The sequence below is a fragment of the Taudactylus pleione genome, unplaced genomic scaffold (assembly GCF_031769625.1).
Source record: "Taudactylus pleione unplaced genomic scaffold, aTauple2 ptg000256l, whole genome shotgun sequence".
NCBI classification, from domain to species: Eukaryota; Metazoa; Chordata; class Amphibia; order Anura; family Myobatrachidae; genus Taudactylus; species Taudactylus pleione.
The window spans coordinates 21,809,132-21,833,863 of record NW_028284658.1 but is presented as its reverse complement, the minus strand read 5'-3'; the positions used below and the strand labels follow the sequence as shown (position 1 = coordinate 21,833,863).

The 24,732-nt window shown below is 44.6% G+C and overlaps 1 protein-coding gene across 1 annotated transcript in view; it reads right to left on the bottom strand.

Moving 5' to 3' along the window:
* LOC148515018 (amine oxidase [copper-containing] 3-like) overlaps positions 1 to 17,607 on the bottom strand; it is a 32,740-nt gene extending 15,133 nt beyond the window's left edge. The window contains exons 1-2 of the mRNA XM_088480838.1: positions 15,990 to 17,607; positions 7,703 to 7,988 (exon numbers count right to left, since the gene is read on the bottom strand). Of these exons, the coding sequence (XP_088336964.1) occupies positions 7,703 to 7,988; positions 15,990 to 17,586 (1,883 nt within the window). The 5' untranslated portion in view covers positions 17,587 to 17,607. The remainder of the gene's footprint in view (positions 1 to 7,702; positions 7,989 to 15,989) is intronic.
* Positions 17,608 to 24,732: the final 7,125 nt, after the last annotated feature.

Sequence of the window (24,732 nt, the reverse complement as noted above, 5' to 3'; positions counted from 1 at the left end):
AGGAACCTTAAGTATGTATTAGTGTGCACAGACGTATTTTCTAACTGGGTTGAGGCCTACCCAGCGGCCACTAATACTGCTGCGTTTACTGCCAAGAAAATAGTCCAGGAATTTGTATGCAGGTACGGTATCCCTAAAATCATCGAGAGTGACAGGGGTACTCATTTCACACGTGATGTTTTCCAAAATATGTGTAAGCTGATGGGTATTAATAGCCCCCTACCGACCGCAAGCCAGTGCCAAGGTAGAGAGGATGAATGGGACTATTAAAAATAAATTAAGTAAAATTATGGCAGAGACTGGACTAGGATGGCCAGAAGCATTACCTTTGGTTCTACATAGCATAAGGACCACTCCTAGACCCCCTCTAAATCTGTCCCTATTTGAAATACTGTTCGGTAGACAACCTCATTTGATTATAAGTCCTCAGGAAGACTTGAAGGGTAACAACGAGGTAACTGTAAAGTATCTTATATCAATGAGTAAGCAGTTAAAGCAACAGCAGCAGAAACTGAAATTGTTGTCCCATGATATGCCTGAAACTAACTGTCATGATGTTGAACCAGGAGAATATGTTATGATCAGAAATTTCTTGCGTTCAGGTTGTTTCACTGATCGGTGGGAAGGTCCATATCAGGTGCTGCTGATGAGTACTACATCTTTGAAGGTGGCCGAGAGAGATACCTGGGTCCATTCCACTCACTGCAAAAAGGTCAATCAACCGATGGAGAAACAAGTCGGAGACAAGGCTGATAGTGTGGACCTGTCGCTCGTGAGCTTGTTCCAGGAGGATTGAAAAGGTCGTAGTGAGATACCTGAACTGAGAGAAATTTAGCAGGACTTGTTAAAATGGACGGGCCTGCTGTGTTCATTTTCATATTCTCTTTTAGAGTGTTCACCATCCTGGTCAGTTTGGGGATATCCAGTGTCTGTGATGGGGGACCGATTGAGGAAACGGGAACTGATGGCAGTGCTGATGGAGTGGAGACAGGAGGGGTGCAATGCCAATCAGGGGAGTGTCTGACCAATCTTAGTACTGTTATTGTTAAGAGAGCTGTCATTCTGGATACTCGGGGAAGGTGTGGAGGTTTATCGTCTGAAGATTCTTGTATTTGTGAGCTGTGTGGGTCCCTAGTTGATGAGAACTGTATCCAACGGTGCCAACCTAAATATAATCCGTACTGGGGTGGGTATCCTCTAGAGGATTATCAAAGCATAGTAGGCAAAGTGTTAAATCAAACTGATTGCTGGTTGTGTTCACATGTGCCACAGGGACAGCATAATGTAGGGTTGGGTGCCATTTCCGCTGAATATCACAGAAATTTTAGAATTACAAAAAGGGAAAACATTGGATGGAAAATTCCTCTTATCCAAACCACCTCATTTCAAACTCTATCAATTCCAAGTAGATAGATCACTTTTGTGTCTAAACATAACCAACCCCAATAAACCAGGGAGTTGGGAAGTGACGGGGAATAATCAGACAATGACCTTCTCACAAAGAGATGATAATGAGTCCATAAACCATGATCTGCTGCGCTCCATTAAGTCTGGTGGGAAATATTTTAGGTATCGGTATACATTGAGATCCACCAAAGAAATTATTGGTAAGGTACCAGATGGTTATTGTGCTAAAATAATACAGAAAGAAACTTACACGTACCAGATGGAGGAACCAGAAATAGGATTGTTTGCAAGGGAAATGTGCTTAATGATACTGATGCATACCATTCCTTATGTTTTCCCTGATAATGTATATTTCATCTGTGGAAGAAAAGCGTATAAATGGCTCTCCCCGAGTTCCGAAGGTTTGTGTTACCTGGGAAGAGTAGTGCCAGAAGTTATGACCCTCACACATGTTGAAATGCTGGGAATACATAAAAAACACCGTCACCATATCTTCACACACAATATGAACACAGAGGCAAAAGAAATATGGTACCTGGTGATACACATAAAGCCACTCAGTTAATCAGTGAGACAACTGGCTTTCAAGTTCTGGTCGCGTTGGACCCCACCAGGATCACTCGGGGTACATTAAATTTTAGATATATCCAGGAACTTGCTAAATTAATAGATAATATCACCGAGATGTATGATGACACATTCAGGTATACAGGGAGAGAATTGCAAGCGTACAAGAAAGAACTGGTGCAACACAGGCTAGTGTTGAATTATTTAACTGCTGTTACAGGAGGGTATTGCGTAACGTTAGCCACCCAATTTGGAGTAAAATGTTGCACTTATGTCACCAATGATACCAGCGATCCTAAGGAGGTGATAGACTGGAAGATGGATGAGATCCTGCAGCTAAAATGGGAATTTCGCAAGAACCATAACGCTTCAGTGGCTGAAGCAGGGGAAAAGATAGAAGGATGGGTGTCATGGCTGAACCCAGTGAAATGGTTCTCAGGTCTAGGGGAATGGGTCCAGGAAGTGATCGCCAGCATAGGCAAATTCTTGATCCTTATACTGATTGTCATCATAATAATTGGCATATGCGTCCGGTGTGTTCCTATTGTGTTGAAGTGTGGAAAATGTAAAAACAGAGTGAAACGAAAGAATGAAACTATGATGGTGGTCAGAAGTGACAATATGTATACTGAGGTAGATACAGAACTGCATTACAACCCTGAGCTAGGAAATACCATCATTTAATGTATTATATTTAGACAAGCACAGAATGTATTATTGAAATGTTATTTATAGAACACCTCAGACAATGTAAAGTCTCAATTCCCCTTCAAGACTGCTTTTATAAGACTGGTACATCCCCACACCTTTCACATGATCTTCCAAGATCTGTGGTGTGCGTATAATAGTAGTTTTATGTCCCCACTCAGAGACACATTATTGATGGATTAAGAACCACCTTGTGCCATCCCATAATAACACTAAATAATATGTAAATGTAAGCCTAAATTAAATTCAAATAGCAGATTGTGATAGCATGTTGTTTGCTATCAAAGGGTGGACTGTCGAAGCTGAATAATTGGCTGAGACAATTTCAGTTTAAAATTTAATCGCAACGACGCCATCTTGTGACTGGCTGCAAGACTCCATTTTGGAAATGAGATCGCAAGACGCCATTTTGCGAATGGCCGCCTAAGCGCCATTTTAGATAAACTTACCCTTTAGTACATGTGGCGATATTACTATTAGCAACATGCGATTGCATCTTTTATGATTTCTCATACACACATTAATACTCACAATTGCGCTGTTAACTAGTCGCATATTAGCAAATGCATAGGACTTTGTATGAAACCGCTGTATTATTAGCTTTATGCGCACGCATCTGCCCCAAGTTAACTAGCGTCCTTATATCAAACCCTGAATACCCACACATTACATATTCACATATAAGGTTCAATAAGCTTTAAAGTGTATGATTTAAGTTGGTTCAGTTAGTTTAAATGCTGAGAAATATAGGTATTTGATAACTAAGGTATTATACATGATAAACAAGTCGTGCTTGGTTTTGTACCGATGCGTATTCTTTTTACAGTATTCCGGTGTTATCGGTGGGGAGGTCGCATCATGCTAACTCAAGTTATGGATCGCAGAGTCTACAAGCAACAAAATGTATATTTCAGGAACAACTGTTAGGATGTTACAGGAGGCGTGAAGAGAAAGATCCCCAGCTGTTAGAGGCAGGGAGAGTCTATTTGAACCAGCCTGTTAAATGTGCTGTAATAGATGCTTCTCCCCTGGGAACCAATGACATCAGCAACAAACTTCCCTATTGTCCTGTTTATTCTGGGGGGGTATAAATATGTGTGCCCGAACGCTAGTTTTTAGTCTTCGTGCTGAATGCTGTATGACTAGGGGTCTCTTGCTGATGTCTATCTCCGTGTCCGGAAGCGCTGCGTATGTATACTGTACTTGGGTCTGTATTATTTCCTTTTGCGCCTAAATTGTGTATGGATCAATTGCGTGTAACTGTCTGAACTTTTACCTGAATAACACTTGTGCTTTGGAACCACATATTCTAAGTCTGGAGTCTCTATTTACTGTATGACTGTATACGCAAATTAGCGTTATTCTTAGAGGTTTATAGGAAGGATTTTAGAAGGTATAGGCAGGGGTATATAGAGGTTCTGATCGAGTATCGTTACTGTGTATGGCATAATGTGTTTTAAGGGGCATTACTGTGTGTGGCATAATGTTTTTTAAGGGGCATTACTGTGTGTGGCATAATGTTTTTCTAAGGGGCATTAGTGTGAGGCATAATGTGTTTTATGGGGCATTACTGTGTGGCATAATGTGTTTTAAGGGGCATTACTGTTGGGCAAAATGTGTTTTAAGGGGCATTACTGTGTGTGGCATAATGTTTTTCAAGGAGTACTACTATGTGGCATAATGTGTATATAGAGTACTACTGTGTGGCATAACATGAATGGGCTCTGGCCCTGATTCAGAGCCGGACGCTCTGACAGAGCGCTCGCTCTGAATCAGGGCTGGTCTTTTTTTTTTTAGAACGGCCTCCTGGCCGCTCGCATAGCTGTGGGTGACCACCCACAGCTATAGCGAGTGGCAACGGAGATGGTCGCGATGGTCAAGGCCATTGCGACCATCGAGCTTGCGACCAGTCCCTTGTGGTAGGGTCTCATTGCCGCAAGCCCCAGAGAGATTTCGGCTCTAACAGAGCTGAAATCTCTCCCACTGACATCACTCGTGATGTCAGTGGGGCTGCCCCCAAACAGAGGCATTCACATAGGAATGCCTCTGTTTGGGCAGCCACTCCCCCGGCCCGCCCACCAAAGGGTGCGTGCTGTCACTCAACATCGACAGCACGCCCCCTTTGGTACGAGACCCAGTGCGACGGATTGCCCATCGCTATCCGGGTCTCGCGCATGCGCACAACGGAGCTGGCTCCGTCGTGCACATGCGCTCTGGGCCACCATAGACCCAGTTGCAAGCGCTCAGCGCTTGCGACCGGGTCTGAGTCAGGCCCTCTGTGTGGTGTAATTTGAATAGGAGGTTCTATTGTGTGGTCATGCCCCTTCCAAGCGAGACCACACCTGTATTTTTTGGCGCGCACTCTCTTCGCTTCAGTTATGGATGGCGGCACCAATGCCCTTTATGTGCACAGGTCACCAAAATGTGTAGTTACGGCTCTTCTTTGGATATAATGTCGCGGTTCCCACCATAGACTTCAATGGAGATTTCTCCCCATTGAAGTCTATGGAGGAGACAGGCTGACCGCACACAGCCAATCAGCAAGCAGCTCTGATGGAGACGCCCGCTGATTGGCTGGCGGCTCCTGCAATGATTGGGCACACGTAGACCCCAGTCATTTGCGCGGAGGAAAGGTATGTGTACACACACATACCTTTCCTCCTGTCTGGCTTGGTTTCGCATATTATCGTGTTTTTATTTTAACCCCCTGGATGCTTACTTGGAACGAAGATGACTTGAACTATGCATAGGAGAGGTGAGTATGGATTTTTTATTATAGGTACCCTTATGGACTATCTACTGGACAAGGGGACATGATGGCTTCAGGGACACTAGGTGAGTATGAGTGATATGTATGCAATAATAAACTTTTACATTCAAGGTGTGTGTTGTGTTTTTTAACGTATTTCTTTGATTATGATTCTCCAAGTACCAGCATGAGGGGGAGGCTTGGTGGGATGTGTAGTACCACAGCTAAAGAGAATATTTAAACACCTAATTTACACTACACTTTTACAATATCAACGCGGCACACACTGTCCACGGGTGCCGGGGATAGCCCCGGGCTATCAGCCGAGGCCTGGGGTGCCCTAGAGAGGGGTCCCCAACTCCCCAGGGATCCCCGGCCTGGGCTGACTAGCGATCAGGGGTAATACTTTGGCCGGGAAAACTAGTGAAAGGTTTTCCCTGGCTGTGGCATTACCCACCATCCTCGCTAGAAAGAGTCTGGTGTTGGTTATGGAGATACAGGTGACCCCTACTCATTTTGTCCCCTGTTTTTCCACAACCAGGGCTGACTCAGCAAAGCCCTGTGCTGGTTCTTAATATACAGGGACCCCTACGCATTTTTTCGCCTGTACTTTTAGAAACAGGACAGGCTTTATAAAGCTCGGGCTGTTTATGCTTTTCGGTGGGGGCTGCACGTCTTGTAAAAAAACCTTTTTGTATAAGCACACACAGTAACATGCACGTATCTCATGGATATGTGCATGTTTCTGTGTTAATCTGACCTGCTCAGGATATACTCGCTATCCTGAAGCAGGTCTATTATTTGGGGACTTTTGGTTAACTTTTGTTTGCGAGTCTGAAACTGACACCCTATTACATTGGGCGAGTAGATTGTTTTCACTGGGAAAACATCTGGATGTGAGTTTGAGAATCAGGATTTTTAAAAAATGCGAGTACTAATGAACTGACACCCTATTACATTGGAGAGTTGTGAAAAATTGCGAGTTTAACACAAAACTCGCAATTTACCAAAACAGACACTCTATTACATTTGGCCCCAAATGTCTGACTATGGTTCATGTTTGGATGCCCTGCAGGATGTCCCCTGTTGTGTATATTTTAATACAGAGAATGATGTATACTTGTATGTTGTTCTAATATTAATTATATTTGTAAGAGCATAGACCAGGGACGAGGCCCACGGAATCATTTGGTCTGGCCCTCTGAGCTTTTTTCTGCTAGCTTCATTTGGCTAGCACGGTGCCTAGAATGACATCCTGCAGCCAGAATCTATACAGCAGTGCCACCTGGAGCGTCCTTAGGATGCTTCAGATGGTCACACTGCTGCCCTTACAGCTCTCCGGAGCATCCTCAGGATGCTCTGGGCTTTGCTGTAATCACTATCAATTGTGGCCCCTGCCCTCATGTGACATCACACGGAGGGGGCGTGGACTGCACCGTCCCCCGGGTATAATGTTAAATATATCAAAATGGCCCTTGGCAGAAAAAAGGTTCCCCACCCCTGGCATAGATTAAGGAGTGGGAGGAGTCAGGAATAGTAAGAGGAGGAGTCTATTCCAGGAGCCAGGTGCTGACAGGAGGTGGGCCTGCGTGCTTTAAATGCCAGGGCCTGTTTTTAGTCCCAGTCCAGCCCTGGCTGCCACCTATAACACCTATAGATTCTGAAAATACTGGTGTGAACAGGTTGGTTAATCATCCCAATGAGCAATGGCAGAACAGTGAAGTGCCATCCGTTCTCTAAAGGTTCTCTCTTTTTTGTATCTAAAATAAGTTATATTGACAAACAATAATGTATATAACAAATGTATTCTGGCAAGATAAAGCTAATCTCAAAAGGTCTTGAGTGTTTGAGATGGGTAACTGTCTCTCCAGAAACATAGAATAGTTTTGGGATGCTCGGACCCCTAGGTACACCCCTGCCGCCCACGCTGCTTAATGTGCTGCATGACGAAGCAGGGGGCAGGTCACAGCTCATGTAGCCATCCATGCCCCCCATGATTAAGCGTACTTTTTACCCCTTTGTCCCTCTCACTTCAAAACTTGGCTACACCACTGTAGGTTAGTATGCCAATATGAAGAAACGTTATAATAATTTGAGAATAACATTAACCAGACTTCTCATCCAATGCTTCCATATAAAACCAATGGGTCAACTGTATTCATCTGCTGTAATATGGGTAATGTTAATACCTTTATATGATACAGCTGAATGTAGAAACCTGCTACAGCTAGCAGGAAAGACATTTATTTGTGTTATCTATCCATTGCTCACCTGGCCCATCCCATTGCTTTCTCAACAGGACTTTCTTCTGGCAGAAACTCTCCAGCGAAGCTGACCATCTGGACCCTGTAGGAGCGAGGATGTCCCCATTTGTTTGTCACATTGCTTGAGAAGTGGATGTACCGGGGCATCTTGGCATTCAGCTCAAATGCAGCTTGGTTTTCTGTCTCTAATACAGTACGTACCACCTTTGGCCTCTGTATTGTCACATCTGGCTGCCATGGTATATTAAGAGGATTAAACTGCATATCCTGGGTCATAATTGAATTTGCAGTACCTATATAAGGAAAATTATAATAGGTAAATTATTTGTTGTACATAGGCATTCTCGAAAACTGCACTACCCATTTAAATGACAGAACTCTAAAAATTAAGGTACAAATATTTACTATAGTTTTGTATTTACTTTAGGCAATTAGATTCCTATACATGTTGACATTTTGGTATACATAACTATCTTCTAATCATATGTAGTGTAAATAATAACTGCAGCAGTGCTTTTTTGGAGCTAAGTGTTGCCAGATGCAAGAATTGTTCTAAAAATAATGCAGCTCTGCTCCAAACCCAGCACAGAGCTGAATGAGGCAGCAAAGGATTAGATGGGTGAAGGGGCTGCTCACAGGTTGCATAATAATAAATCAACAGTAATTATCATGCAGGTGAACTGTAGCTCCAGTCCACTCCTCCTCTAGGCACTTCCCCTGGCAGATGGCCACACAAACCATCAGAGAAAACATCTACATATGGCAGGAAAAGGGGAAATGCGCATAGAGGAGCTAATGCAAAACAAAAAAAAAATCTACAAAGAAACACATAGAAATAGTGTATTTATCCCCACATATTGTGTTAGACGCTTCACAAGATATATCCAGAAGCATCCAGTCCTGTCCCGCTAGCATTTGTGACAGATATAATGTACATCCGGCATAGTAACACCCAGATACACTGACACCCAACTAGAAAAACACTGAATAAAAGGGGTTCTTTTGTTTTTTGTGTTTTTTGTTTTAAGACATGTTTTTTAACATTTGTTTTGGAAAAAAAAAACTTATTCGCTATTAGGTTTGATTTCAATAAAACAAAAAGCCTCTACAATAGAGCAGGTATAACCTGCCTTCTCATTTAATAATAAAAGAACAAGAAAATGAATTCTAAAATACTCACAAAACTGTATATAACATAGGCACATATTTATAAAAGAAAATTTGAGGGATATGCCGTACACACAAATATTAAGCATCCCCAGGATTTACCATGGAGTGATCGCAGCAGTTATCTCTGATATCTGCCGTGGTACCTCCATTTCTGACCTCAAAGCAACTCCATAGGGCTGCTATACTGTCGGATTTACCAAGCTCTGGAATGTGAAGATGGTGTTAGCCTATAATAGCCTATGGGCTACTATAATGCAAATTGTTTTTTGAGAGGGATCCTTCTCTGTTTGTCACTGATGGCGCATGAAGAGGCTTACAGCAGAGCATACGCATTAGCTGCGGAGGACCCGAACCAGGAAGCAGAGTGACAGCGTGCGCTATAACATGCTGAATCATGCTCAATTTGAATTTAACTTTACATTTTCACTTTGCGAATTAAGACAAAAATTATTGCACATCTACATTAAAAATGCGGATTGTGATAAATATGATAAATATCTGCTTCTATTAACCTTTATACTATATGCATACGCAGTCTGAGAGCCCACTGCATGCAAGGAGACATGCAGTTTCTAGGCTGGTCAGACTTGGTGTAAATGCTGCGTACCTGTGCGATGTGCCGATGTTCACACAGAAGAGTGACATTGGACAGATGTGAGGAAGCAGTAGTGGGCGTCTTTATGCCAGCTGACCTTTGGAAAGCATTAGCATATTTTTCGCTGCTGTGCTCCGTGTGAAATCGCAGCTACGATCGCAATAGCGATCCTTACTGAATCAGGCCCTTTGTTCGTAAGCACACACAGTGAATATTTGTGTATTTTACCTAAGCTCAGCCTGAGCCCCAAAGTATAACACAATCATTATTTATAATGTAATCTGTATGACAGTAGAGTGCCCCATGACTTCATTTTGTTTCAAGTCCATAAAGTGAAAGGAAAATTAAGCCTTCATTGGGCCATGTATAACATAGTGTACTCTGGTTTTGTTACTAAGGGCTCTATTTATTACAATCCGCATTTGTAATGCAGATTGTAGTGTGACATACCTCCCAACATGACCCTCTCCAGGAGGGACACAATGCTCTGGTCCTGGACTTCCCTGGTAAGAGGTGGGGCTGCAGCGCAGTTCAAAATTCAAATAGGGGAGCCACACCAACTGTCATTTCACACGCTGCCAAACATCACTGGCTGGGACTCACTGGCAGTTGGTGTGACTCCCCTATTTGAAATTTGGACTGTGCTGCAGCCCCACCTCTGGAGCCGCCACCAATCATAAATTACCAGGGAAGTCCAGAACCAGAGCATTGTGTCCCTCCTGGAGAGGGTCATGTTGGGAGGTATGGTGTGATATTGCGAATTCAGGTAATATCACAGGGGGAATTGGTATGAAATACCGCCGGCCGCATGGCCTCCCCCCCCGCGGCTGTCCGCTAGCGGCGCCCCGCATCCCTACGATCGGGATGCCGGGCGCCGGTCTCCCGGCGTCGGGGAAATGCGGGCATCTACATCTAGACACCCGGCATTTCACCCTTGCCGGGAGCCCTAAATATTGTAGTGCTATTCTGTTGATTATCCTAAAGCAGCCATTTTGTTGCCTGAAGTGATATTCATTAGAATGCAACCTATCACTTCATTACGAGACTGTGAAAGCTCAGAGGCATCACTGTGCTGTCACTGCCTCCATTATCTTTCCACCTTTCATTTTCCAATCATACTTGACTAATACTGATTACATGTGACAATGTAATCAAATATGTCAGATACCATGACTGTGTGCAAGACTGTGGCAAAGTATGGTGTCTGGCGTGGGACCAAAATGTGCCTCTCCCCTATTTCAAGTGTCATAAAAAAATAAACTCTTTATACTAGCAATAAAAAATGTATTTGTTTGTATATCAATTTATGGTGCTTGCCCTGACTATTCATGTGTTGTTTCTATTTAATTGTTTTACTTTTCACCACAGCAGCCTACTGTTGTACCAGCCATGCCTACAGTATTCATTTGCCTTTATACAGATGCACCCAGTTACATTGTGGCTGATCGCTCCACAAACAAGCGCACGCATCACGCCATGTGATTTTCCACGCCTGCATATGCTACGGTACGCTATGGCGTGCACTGTGATTACACCATGAATTCTTATGGAGGCGCGGGTGCGATTGCAGTACACCTGTGGCAAGGATGTAGCTTGGCATATCTGTAGGTGTCCAGCAGGTGTGGATTGGTCATAAACTATAAGCTGGAGAAGTCTGTTATGACTCCTCAGAGATGAGCCACCCTAACACATGTGCAGGATAGTGGACGGGATGCACTAAACAGAAAATGCGGTAAAAACCCAGTTTACCGCATTGTCCGTATGCATTATTCTCCTGGCCGCCGGGTTCCGATGCAGTGGGTAACGCCAGCTTCTGCTGGTGTTACTGTATAGAAGCCTATAGGCTTCTACCGCATCGCGCTGCTATAAGGGATCCGATCGGATCCCTCCCAGCATGCCCCGTGGCCGCTACATCACTCTGCGCATGTGCAGATGGACTCCTGGGTCATAAAGTCCACGGCGCAGGGCAGATCGCAAAGGAGAGCTGTCCTTTGCTGTACTGATCGCAAATGTTAGTGCATATGCGTTCAGTACAAATGGCGGTAAGTTTTGCACTGTGTTAGTGCATCCCGCCCAGTACCTGAGCTGGGCTTATTTGCCCATCCCCTCTCTCTGTGCCATGTGTTGAACAGTGTCTTCCATCCACAGAGTTATTTATCTAGTGTGGGGATAGTGGTTGAATAGCTGTAATGTGGGGGTGATGGTGGTATTGCTGTCGTGTGGGGTGGTGGTGGTGGTGGTGTTGCTGAGATGTAGTTCTATAATGTGGGGAAAGGTTTTGCTGTAATGTGAGGTAACTAATTACTGTAGTGTGGAGCATAGGGACAATTGGTTATTGCTGTTTTTATTGCAGTAAAGTGTCAGGTGATTGGTGTAACATAACGGGAATTCCTAATTGTGGTATTTATTGATGTATTGGGTGTGGGGTGCTATTAATGTAATGTTAGCAGTCATTAGGAAAAGTAAGCCTATTTTATGATGGAGCTGGTTGCTAGCCTAGTAGGATTATTAGTTGCTTGGCTTTCCGGAAGGAGAATAAGAACAAGTAGTAGAGGCTATCTGCAAACTGTCCTGATTTTAGTGGGACTGCCTTGTGCACTCAGGATTTTGTCACAAGTATAGGGACAGTGGGGGTATGTTGTTCAAAGAACGGTAATTACTGCGATTGGTATTATGTAGTTTTTGTTTAATAATCAGTTTGTTAAGTTATAACAATTAATGGTTTTTATTAAAAACAAACATATACTAAAAGCAAAAGCAAATTCACAAATATAGCAGCAATATTCACATGTGACAGTAATATTCAGATATATAGGAATACACATAAAAGGAATACACTCCCCGTGCGCATTAGTAGACTCTGGGCACTAGAGTGTGCCCGGAGTCTACTGCGCATGCGCAGAACGCCGGAGAAATGGCCGCGGCTGCAATTTTCCGGCATTCTGTGCAAGCGCAGTAGACTCTAGGTACACTCTAGTGCCCCGGAGTCTACTACGCATGCGCAGAACACCGGAAAAATGGCCGTGGCAGCCATTTTCCGGTGTTCTGAGCAGCGCTGACACCCGACACGGGACCATGGACAGGTGAGTTTAAAATAATATGGGTGGAGGGTGTGCAGTGCGGGGCCCCCCTGGCCCGAGGGGCCCGTGTGCCCTGCACACACTGCACCCATTATAGATAAGCCACTGCCTTTAATACAATGTAGAAGCAATGGAGGGGTCAATACTCAAACAACAAATCATATGCCGTTAGATAGTGCTGCTGAAGTCATCATCATTACATGTTTTTGCACTAGGCTGCAAAAGATGTATCTCTAGGAAACATACAGATGTGTCCACAGCACACACCTATTCTCTAATTTAGCCAAATAACTACGCTTTGTGACTAAGCCACGCCATGGGTCCCGCCACACAGTTTTGTACCATATGGTACCCTGGACACTGGAGCTGGCATTGCATGTAGTAGCTGTGTGCAACTCTGACACTAACCTGAGTTAGCAATGCCATGCATGGCGCCATGCTGCGACTTTATACTAACTCCATTGTGGCAAAAATACTTATCCTAAGTGCCCAAGACAAAATAAATGACTTTGGATGCAGCTACAATGTGACAAAGACGCTAAATTTTAAAATAACTATAAAAGTCATGGAAGCGCTCCCCTTGGTGGAAAGTCTAATTTGTGCCAAGCTTCTCACGCCATATGGCACAAAATGGCTAGGTGTATGAGGACATATTGTATCTGATATGTATATAAATGAATCATTTCTCCAGGGAGGCTTGCTGTAGTTACTTACTATACTCAACTTATGCTTGCCTGTCCACATTCCGCCTCACCTGGTGTAATGGGCTGCAAGTCTAAGAAATGCACAAATTAAAATATGAATATATATATAAGTACCCAGATTGTTAGCAGCAGAGCACACAATTTGCATACCTCCCAACCATCCTGATTTCAGAGAGAGTGTCCTGCTTTTCAGGCATTGTCCCACTTTCCCACCTACAAGACACAGTGGGGTAGATGTATTATAGCGGCACTTACCGTGCCGCTATAACACTTCCAGCTTCGCCTCTTTACCAAGGCGAAGCAGGAAGCACTACCGATGAGATGTATAAACATCTCATCGGCCGGAGAGGGGGAGCGTTAACTCCCCCCTCTGGCGCTACCCGCTAGAGACAAGCAGCGCATCAGCCTAGTGCTGATGCGCTGTGTCTCTGTCCCCGGCCGGCTCCATTGAGCATGCGCAGGATCTCGCAAGTATTGCGAGATCCCCGCGTGGAGCCCTGGAGCCGGCAGCCACCGCAGCAGGGACAGCGATGTCCCTGCTGTGGGGATAGGCTAGCGCCAGGCTGTAGCTGTCGTTATCGACAGCTACAGCCGGACGAACGGTCATGCGTCATGACCGTTCATACATGGCCCTGCTGCTCGGCGCTGCTATCTTGTAGATAGCAGCGCCGTTAATGACAGAGGGCATAGCGCCCCTGTCATTTACCGCCCAGACCCCCGATCATACATCGGGGAGAAGCGGTATCAGCGCACATAACGTGCGCTGATACCGCTTCTGGGCTTCGTACATCTCCCCCAGTGTGCACTAGCACATTTTTAGAGTTGGATGATTCTGTGGGAATCTTGTACTTTGTTTTGCATATTTAGTATTCTGCCACTGTAACCATTGTAGTGTGCTTAATATGGCTGCCTAATAGTTTGAAAATGTAAAGCACTCTGAGTCCTTCTGCAGGAAAGTGCAATATTAATAAGCATTATTATTATTATTAGTAGTAGTAGTAGTAGTATTTGCTGTTTTAATATTTTAGTGTTTGTAAGTTTATGTGCTATTCATGGGGCATTTTTAATGGGTTGCTATTTTATTGAATGATAGGTGACTGAACATTGGGGCTGATTCAGAGGTGGACGGTAATCACACAGCTGCTACATCTTTGTATGCAGTGGCTGTGCGATATATTGCAAATTCCGTAGGAAGGAAGTGTCTTGTGTAAATAGACGCTTCCTGACGGCTTTTGTGATCCGCTGCAGCATCAGATCACCATCAGGCAGTCATCGACCATCTGGGTAAGCCTAGGCTTACTCCGCTGCTGAGGCCAGTAATTCTGCATTGGAAGATGCAGACACTAACCTCATAGAATGGTGGTGGCGCCCCCGTTTTCTAAAATGGACACCCATTTCAGACATTAAGTTTCATGACAGGCTGCGGCTTCCCCAACACTGCGACCTCCAGCTCATACACAGCCCTCCCACCATCGGACAACTGCGAGAATAAACGAAAATGCATCCATTTCAGAATCAGGCCAATTGCTGTGTTACATATATTATTACAGTGTATTCCAACTGTGCAAATGCTTTTACAGTAGGGCACCCATAATTTTGTTCACACTAGGACCCATGTATCATAAAGGTGATCAGACAGTCATTGCTGTCCCAGGCATCATATTCTGTTTACAATGCATTATAGCAATTATAGGCTTCACTTTCCATTGATGATATTAATTTTGCTACTTGAATGAATGCTAGTGGGATAAGCATTTGGACAGGCAGGGAACACTGTGACACATAGAAGCCCTATTATTTGAGAAGATTCTCCTGTGGTAACTCCAGGCTTCCTCGACACACCATGATAATGCATTCGGTATGGAATCCCAGCTGCCGCATGACCGACAGTTCGATTCCTGGCAGCCCGACAAAACAGCAGAGCCCAGCAGCGGAAGCCCAACAGCGCTGGAAATCCCGAACATCCCTAAGGTAAGTAAAAACTAACCTAACCAACCCCCCTAACCCTCCTTAGGGGCGACTAACTCTAACCTCCCCCCAAGTGCCTAACCCTAACCTCCCCCCTCTAAGTGCCTAACCCTAACCCCCCCTTCCCCGCTGCCTAAACCTAAGTCCCCCGGGGGGGTGCCTAACCCTAAGTCCCCCCCGGGGGTGCCTAACCCTAAGTCCCCCCCGGGGGTGCCTAACCCTAAGTCCCCCCCCGGGGGTGCCTAACCCTAAGTCTCCCCCGGGGGTTCCTAACCCTAAGTCCCTCCCGGGGGTGCCTAACCCTAACCTGCCCTCCCCCTAGCCTAACCCTCCCAGGGGGGTGCCTAACCGTAAGTCCACCCCGGTGCCCTAAACCTAACCCTCCCCCCCACGGCTGTCCGCTCCCGGCACCCGGCATCCCTTCGATCGGGATGCCGGGCGCCTGTCTCCCAGCATCGGGAAAATGACAGGCGTCTAGATTTTAGACAACTGTCATTTAACCCTAGGCGGGATAGAGGATTCGGGAAGCCGGTGGTCGGGATTGTGGCCGCCGGCTTCCTAAACGTATCCCCATGATAACATACAGTCATTATGGCTAGACCTTACTAGTATATGTATATTTAGAGATGTGGGTTGCTGCCACTGTGTATAAACCTTCATTAATGTTATGATCACAATAATAATTATATTTAATGGTTATAACAAATTAGCCCTGGTAATACAAGAAACCACTTCACCATTTGCATTGTTAAAGGCGTGCAGTTAAATACAGCTTACCTCCAACATCCAAATCCACTTTGTAATTGATAAAATGTGTATGAAGTGTTCCTAAAGTGTATTCATTAATCCTTGAGCCATAATCTTTTCCATCAGCAAAGTAGAATGAAGAGCTAATATATCCAGTAGCATGCATCTTGGCTTCAATAACTCCATTTTGATAGAAGATGAAATCCCAGACATAATCATAATTAATAAGAGTTGACACAGCTCGAACAACTAATACAGTACCGGCAAGTCCTCCATAATACATGGAGTGCATATTAGAATAGTGGCGTCGAAGAGGAACTCCCAAGTTTTGTTCAAATATGCATATGGCATTCTTTGTAGTTTCAGGAGTCTCAGATTCCATTAGATAGTGAGCATCAACATAAGTGGCTAGATAAGGACAATCTACACCCTTTACCAACTCAAATGAGAATCTTCCAATGCCAAAACTAGCATCAAGGTATCGTGTGATCATCCCACCAGGTGCATTAGAGCCATAAATAGCAATGGCCTCCTGAGTACTAATTTCATAGGCAATACGTTCATTATTAAATTGAATGTCGAAAAGTCTTAGACCAGAGTTAACATTTATACCAAATACAAAATTCCATGCCTGGAAAACAACCTGATTGTTGTTAACGGTGTAACGTTTACCAACTGGGTCAAATTGAAATGGTGCACCAGGCTCTGGACGGACTTTAGGGTTCATAGAGCCAATATCATTTTCTGGTGTCACACTTTTCAATTTTATGGCCTCAACTTTCCCTGAATTATATTGTTTCTCCAGATCAGCCATATTAGAAAAATAAGCACCATTATAAAACACTTTGGTAATTTTCCACTTGGTCATGTCAAGACTTTTATGGTCAAGAAGTAGTTCCAATCCAACCGGATGAACAGTAAAACAGCTTTCTTTTACTTTGAGAAACATAACAAACCAGGTGCTTCTATCTCCAGATTTGAAACCTCTTGGAACTGTTGTAAGTGCGGCAAAGTTGGTTCTATCATAGCCAATAGCTTTTAAAAAATTTGGAGCAGTAGAAAACTCCTTTTGGTAAACCAGATCATAAGCATCAGCATACTCCTTACCAATCACAGGTCGACGATAATAAGGCAGCTTTTCTTTGTATTTTTCCAGTGTAATGTCCTTATGGTATGAAGGATTGGGAAGAGGACCTACCACATATTCTGTAATGTTAGGCTCTTCTTGATCTCCAAAAAAGACCACAGCAAGCGCCTCTCTTTTAGGCTTTTTCCCTTCCTTATCTAAGTAATCTAAAGCATGTTGTTTTGGAGGGTATTTAATATCAATATAGTAGATGCAATTTTCTGTAGGTTTCGCATCAGCTGCATTGATTAACTCTTTGCCAAGACTTTTTTTCAAGTAGTCAACAGTTGCAGAAAACTCGGCTGGTGTCAGGTCCAAAAACACAGATTTTTTGTTGCTTGCTTTTTTCTGCTGTGCAGCATTGGTTCTGAGATTCCCATGCAGCGGCTGAGAATTACAAGTTTGCCCAGACTTTCCTGTTCCTGATAGCAAAACAGCAACCAGTGCCAATATAGTGGCCAGTGCCACAGCTAAGAGTATAAGGACAGCTTTCAGGTTCATGGTAGCAAAAGCAGAATGAATGCAAAGTAGTAAGTAGCAATAAGCCTTTATAAACACGCTGAAGACATTTTTTTGATAGACAAAAATGTTGCATAACTCTATCTGGGAGGAGAAATCTTAAAATAGCACAACCATATTAAAGTGGGCTTAGTTCCCAGTAGGAAGAGGACATAATTGTTTTGTATAATTGAAAGCATTTTAGGAAACTATTTAAGCCAAAGAGAACAAATATTTTTTTTCCTGTTGTCCTGGAAAGAGACCTTTTCCAGAAGTATGACATTCGTTGATTTAATTTGATTACATATGTTTAGTTTTACTGTCTTTTATTTTATTTCTATTCTACAATGTCTCAAACGGAAAGTAGAAACCTAGATCACAAAAACATCAGTTTATAAAAATGTGCAGAATGATGTTATCAGAACACACATTTTGATGTAATTTTCATGTAATTTTCAATACTTTCTACTTTTCAACATAAAATGTGATTTTCTTTTTAGTTTGTTGTGCATGTGACTTTTCTTTCAGCTCTAAGAGATTTATTTATTACAAACAGCTGTTTTTGTTGGTTTCTCAGCAGTTTTGCCGTGGGACTTAAACATTTTTTTTAAAGACTATGAATGGCGTGTATGTTCCTAAAAAAATCTACATTTTGATTGCTGACAATTAACTGCCATTTAATAAATTAAACCCTAAAGTGTCAAATCAATGCGGAACCGTCAGACTAACAAAAATGTTTGTATGTCATTGTATCTGTCACAGAACTGGGGGTATATTTACAAAGGTTCGATTTTGTTTTCTGTTCGATTTGCCATTCAATTTTGGTTCGATTTTGGATCAATTTTCTTAGAGGGGATTTATTAAAGCCCAAATCGAATGCCAAATTGAACAGAAAATAAATTTCATTCAAAATCGAATTTCTGAAAAACAATAATGTTTTCCCATAGAAGAATATAGGATCCTTTCATTTACTAACATTCGATTTTGAAACCGAAAGTAAAACGAACTCAAAATCAAACTGCAAATCCTCAAATGAATAGAAAAGCTTCATGCTTTCGATTTGGGCAGGACAGTTCTATTTGAAACAGATGCATGCATACATCAGTGAGATGCATGCATGTATCTTAGTGTAAAAAGCTTGTTAAGTGTTAATTAAAAGAAATAAATGACGTGGGGTCCCCCCTCAAATCACAACCAGCCCCGGACTTTGCATAGCCAGTACTGGTTGTGTAAATACAGGGGAAAAATTGCATAGGATTCCCCTGTACTTAGCGCAAACAGCACCAGGCTCTGAGCCGGTCCTGGTTCTGGAATTACAGGGGAAAAAAGCATAGGGTTCCCCTGTAATTTCTATAACCAGCACCAGACCCTTTCTAGCCGGGTTCCCCAGCTGAAACATTACCTCTGACTGCTAGTCAGCCCAGGCCAGGGATCCCTTGGAAGTTGGGGACCAGGGCACCCCAGGCCTAGACTGATAATCCGGGGCTATCCCCGGCAGCTGTGGGCGGTGGGTGCTGGTTTGATAGTGTAAAATGTGTGTAAAAATAGGTGTCAACATTTTCTATACCAGTAAAACTGCAGGTCCCAGCAAGCCTCCCCCGCATGCTGGTATTTGGAGAACCACAATCACCAGCATACGGTGCATTAAGGGCCCGCTGGTACCTGTAGTTCACCTGTAAAGAATGTTAAAATAAAGACAAGACACACACGCCGTGACAGTATACATTTAATACACACATACACAATCACACATACTCACCTACAATACCTGAACTGGTCCTCTTCTCCATGTAGGCATCCTCGGTCTTCTGAAAATTAAAAAATTAAAAATACCGACCCACAAACTCAGGGCCTGATTCAGACCCGGTCGCAGGCGCTGAGCGCTCACAACCGGGTCGAAGATGGCCCTGTGCGCACGCCTGGCGTACGCGAGCCTTGGAGTGGGCGCAAAAAGCACTCGCTCCAGGACTCACTACAAAAGGGGCGGCTGTCGATGTTGATCGACAGCTCGCCCCATTTTGTAGGTGTGGCGGGGGAGTGGCTTCACAAATGGAGGCGTTCCCATGCGAACGCCTGCCGTTTGTGGGCGGCCCCACTGACATCACCAGTGATGTCAGTGGGAGAGCTTCCGGCTCTATTTGAGCCAGAAGCTCTCTGGGGCTTGCGGTCACGAGACCCTACCACAAGGGTCTCGTCGCAAGCCCGATGCCGCAATGGTCTTGACCATCGTGACCATCATCATGGCTGCTCGCTATAGCTGTGGGTGGTCACCCACAGCTATGTGAGCGGCCAGGAGGCCGCTCCAAAAAAAAAAAAGCCTGGCCCTGATTCAGAGCGAGGGTCTGTCAGAGCGAGCGGCTCTGAATCAAGCCCTCAGTACCATCCTCGAAGGATGGTACCTCCCGAATGACGGGCTCAGACGCAGCATTTCCCTTAGAAGTGCTGGGGCTGAGCGTTCATTGGCTTAGAGAGGTCAGCCTCTGCCTCTCTCAGCCAATGAACGGCTCCCACCATTGAAGTCAATGGTGAGAACTGCAGGCTAACCTTTAGTAACCCTGTGGCAAGTATGTAATATGAGTATTATTATCTTACTCACAAATAGGGGCCGGGTTTGGAGGTCTGTCTGTATCCATAATATGAGTCCTGGGTAGGATCTCTGGGGGAATGATTTGTTTGAGCTCTTGTTCATGCGAGACTGCTTCACTTCAACCGCCATTTTGCCCTTTAACACACATTTGATATCATTCAAATACTTCTTTACATTGTAAATATCACGTTTGCAGCTACTGGCAGTATTAACAGCATCTGTGATGACAAGCCACATTTGTTTCTCTCTGGCCAGGGGGTACAGTGTTCTCCCAGGAGATGTGTAAACCCTGGTACCATAGCATGTACCAGTGTAGAATTTTCTTCATAGGTGAAGCCTTCTCCACCTCCTCCTCTTCATCCTCCCCCTCATCTTCATTTTCCTCCTCCACCTCTGTGTCATCATCCTCCTCCTGCGCTTCCTGGTCAGACAAAGCTGCCTCCTCCTGAATGTGACTCTGCCTGACAATCACCTCGTGATCCTCCTCTGCGTTCAGTCTCTACTGAGCTCCACCAGCTCTCCTGCCTGCCATGCTGCATAGAATATGCCAAAAATCCTCCTGCCTCCTGTCATGCATACAGCTCCTTACTCCCTATCAAAGCACAAAATGAATCTGTTTGTGTCAGTATGCTAGGAAAAATGCAAATCGCATTTCGGTTGGTCTAAAATTCGTGCCTTTTCCTGTGCGTTTCATCGCGAGATGTCGCATGCGAACTGCGTAGGTAGCTGAAATATCGCTACCGATTACATACGCAAATTTAGAGTCATGCTTGCAACTTTTAAAGGCGCGAGGTGCAATTCCGTATGTGCGAAAAAAGTCACACCCTATTACATTTGGCCCATGGCCTGTCCATATATCCTTTCTGGACTCAAAATTGCTTCATGTCTTTTTACTAGAGATGAGCGGGTTCGGATCTCAGAGAATTTCGGGGATCCGGGGCGCAGCTCAGATCTCCCTGCCTGCCCCGGATCCCTGACCTGAGGCAAAACCTCGCAATTCCTCTGTCGAGTCGTGAGGTTTTGTTTTGAGCGGGCTTAACGCTGATTGGCTGACAGAGCCGTCTGTCACGGCTCTCAGCCAATCAGCGTTAAGCCCATTGAAAACAGCACAAAGGATAAAAAGAAGATGGCACCCACCATCCCCCGCCGCCTGACACCGCCGGCACCCCATGCTGCCGACACCACAGGCACCCCCACTGGCAGCATCCCCCGCTGCAGACACCACCGATGCCGACACTCCTGCACTGCTGCCCAACGTACTGAGGACACCGTCAGCAACCCCCACACTGCCGACATTTCCACACTGAGGACACCACCAGCACCCCTGTACTGCCGACACAGTCAGCAAACCTGCACTGAGGACACCGCCGGCACCCCCGCTCTGCCGACACCACCGGCACCCTGCATTGAGAACACCCTCACACTGCCGACACAGTCAGCAAACCTGCAATGAGGACACAGCTGGCACCCCCGCACTGCCGACACAGCCAGCAAACCTGCACTAAAGACACTGCTGGCACCCCCGCACTGCCGAAACACAGCCAGCAAACCTGCACTAAAGACACCGCTGCACCCACGCACTGCCAACACAGCCAGCAAACCTGCACTAAAGACACCGCTGACACCCCTGCACTGCCGACACAGCCAGCAAAGCTGCATTAAAGACACCGCTGGCACGCCCGCACTGCCGACATCATATGTACCCTTCACTGAGGACATTGCCAGCAGCACTGCCATTCCACGTACTGAGGACACCGCCAGCAACCCTGCTCTGCCGACACTGCTGTCACAGTAAGTGCAGTATTGGTGTATCCAACCCACACTGTCACTTAGCTTAGTCAGCCAGCTAGCTGGATGCCACCTTTTGGCCTTAACTAGATGAAGCAAATAATATTGTGAGGTGGTCAAAATTGATTGGAGATTACTGGAAATAAATGTTATTGAGGTTAATTATACTGTAGGAACAAAAGCAGGCCCATTTTATGTGATTTTAGCTGTTTTTATGGTTTTTTAAGAAAAAAATCGAAATCCAAAACCAAAACATGAAAACAAAACACCAAGGAAAAAAATCCAAAACCAGACTCAGGACCAGATTCAGAGCCGGACGCTCTGACCAGAGCGCTCGCTCTGAATCAGGGCCCTCCTCCATGAAAATGGAGTGTCCTCCTGGACGCTTGTATAGCTGTGGGTGACCACCCACAGCTATAGCGAGCGTCCATGATGATGGTCGCGATGGTCAATGACCATCGCGACCATCGGGCTTGCGATGAGACCCTGCGGTAGGGTCTCGCTGCCGCAAGCCCAGGAGTGATTTTGGCTCTATCAGAGCCAAAGTCACTCCCACTGACATCATTACTGATGTCAGTGGGGCCGGACTCAGACGGTAGGCGTTCCCATGGGAACGCCTCCGTCTGGCCGCCACGCCCCCGGCACGCCCACCAAAGGGTGACCATCGACAGCACGCCCCCTTTGGTGCGAGACCCCGAGCGACGTATTTCTCATCACTCGCCGGGTCTCTCGCATGCGCACGACGGAGCTCCCTCCGTCGTGCGCATGCGCAGTATCACAACATCGACCCGCTAGCGAGCGAAATTTGCTTGCGAGCGGGTCTGAATGACCCCCTCAGTTCCAAAACCAGGGAAGATCCAGATCCAAAACCAAAACACGAGGGTCGGCGCACATCTCTACTTTTTACACTATATTTGCAAATTTAAGCATAGCTGATTTCATCAAAATCTTATACCACTAAATAAAAACTATGTTAATAAAATTTGAACGAGTATGAAAAAAGTTGAGATGTGGATATAATTTAAGAGAAAATAATATAGAACTTAATCATATGGTGTGAAGAGTAACATGTTTTAACCAGTGCCCATCAGATATAACATTTTATCAGACTAGCGTAGACAGATTAATAAAAGCTGAAGTCTGATTGGTTAGTATTTTTTACAGCTCATGTGACCTACTTACTCATTGTCAATAAAATCATATATCATTTTTCCACCTAGAAAAGGGATGTCCAACTGGAGATTGATATGCTCCAATGCTTTTATTTATGGTCCATCACAACCTATTAAATACTATAATTAAGTATATATTTTTTCAGTATTTGTTCCATGGGTATATATTTAAGACATATATTTAACTATCTGAATCTCATATTGTGCATGGTCCTTTTTCTTTGTTTTACACTCCCCTTAAGACAAGTGACAGAAAAGATATACTGTACATGTGTGTAAGTTGGCAAGAATAGAACAACCTGTGGCTAAACAGAGCATTATAATATTAACAGAAGCTCAAATTATTTCAGCTTGGCTCAGATCATGGGGTTTATGTATCAAGCAATGAAAAGCGTAGGGAAGTGACCAGTGGAAAAGTTGCTCATAGCAACCAATCAGCTCCTACTGTACCTATTATTTTATAGACTGTATTCGATAAATGCTACTTCAAAGCTGATTGATTGCTATGGACAACTTCTCCACTGGGCCCCTTCTCCACATTTTTCACTGCTAGATAAATAAACCCCCATACTTGCCTTCTTTTTAATTCTTCTTTCCGGGAGAAGCCCAGAGATGAGATGCAAATTACCACTTTGGGGGGTGGGACAGGCCCGGGCTCTTTACACCACAGGCAATTTGCATAATCTTAGCCCCATCCCCTTCCTACAGAGCTGCAATTCCTGGTATTATTCAATAGGAAGTGGGCAGGATGCTGGAGATCCATCCACACTTCGAGGGTGCGTGGGACTACCCGAAAAATTGTGAGTCTCTTGCACCTTCCGGGAGTGTAGGTAGTATGAATTCTGAAGTGGGACAAATTAGTCCAACAGGTAGCAAATCAGAGTAACCATGGTTAGCAACAGTATGGAGTGATTGAGGTTATTTTCAAACTGTTACAGGACAACTGTGGTGTTATATCCATTCTGTTGTCAAACATTTATACATCCAACTTATTAAGAGTGTTATTTAACTATCACAGAGATTTTGTTCATAAACATAGAAAATTAGAAGTTATCAAGGAATCCATGTTTCCATTTGTTGTGACAGAAAGAAAAGATAATAATCAGTGTCATGTACTAGGCACATTTTTATATACTTTATATACATGTCTCTTGATCAGCATGGGAGTGTTCAGCTTAAAGGGCATATTTATTATTCTCCACATTTTTGCCCCAAAAACTACAATGTCTTATCACCACATATGCCAACAATAAGAAATTATTATTTATCAATATTTTCTTGTAGTGGTATGGGCTCCGATAGAAGCCTGTTACTGTGCAGACTAAAAAGTCATCAACAGGCACAGATGTTGCAGCCTATACAGGGCCGGATTAAGGTCTGTGGGGGCCCCTGGGCAACAAACTTGTGGGGGTCCCTATATACCAGTAGTGGTCCCCTTATGCAGTGACCCTTGTATAATGCCCCCAGTAGTGGTCCCCTTATACAGTCACCCAGTAGTGTCCCTTATATAGTGCTCCCAGACCCAGTAGTGGTACCCCTCTATGCAGTGCCCCTTATATAGTGCCCCCAGTAGTAGTCCCCCCCTATGCATTGCCCCCAGTA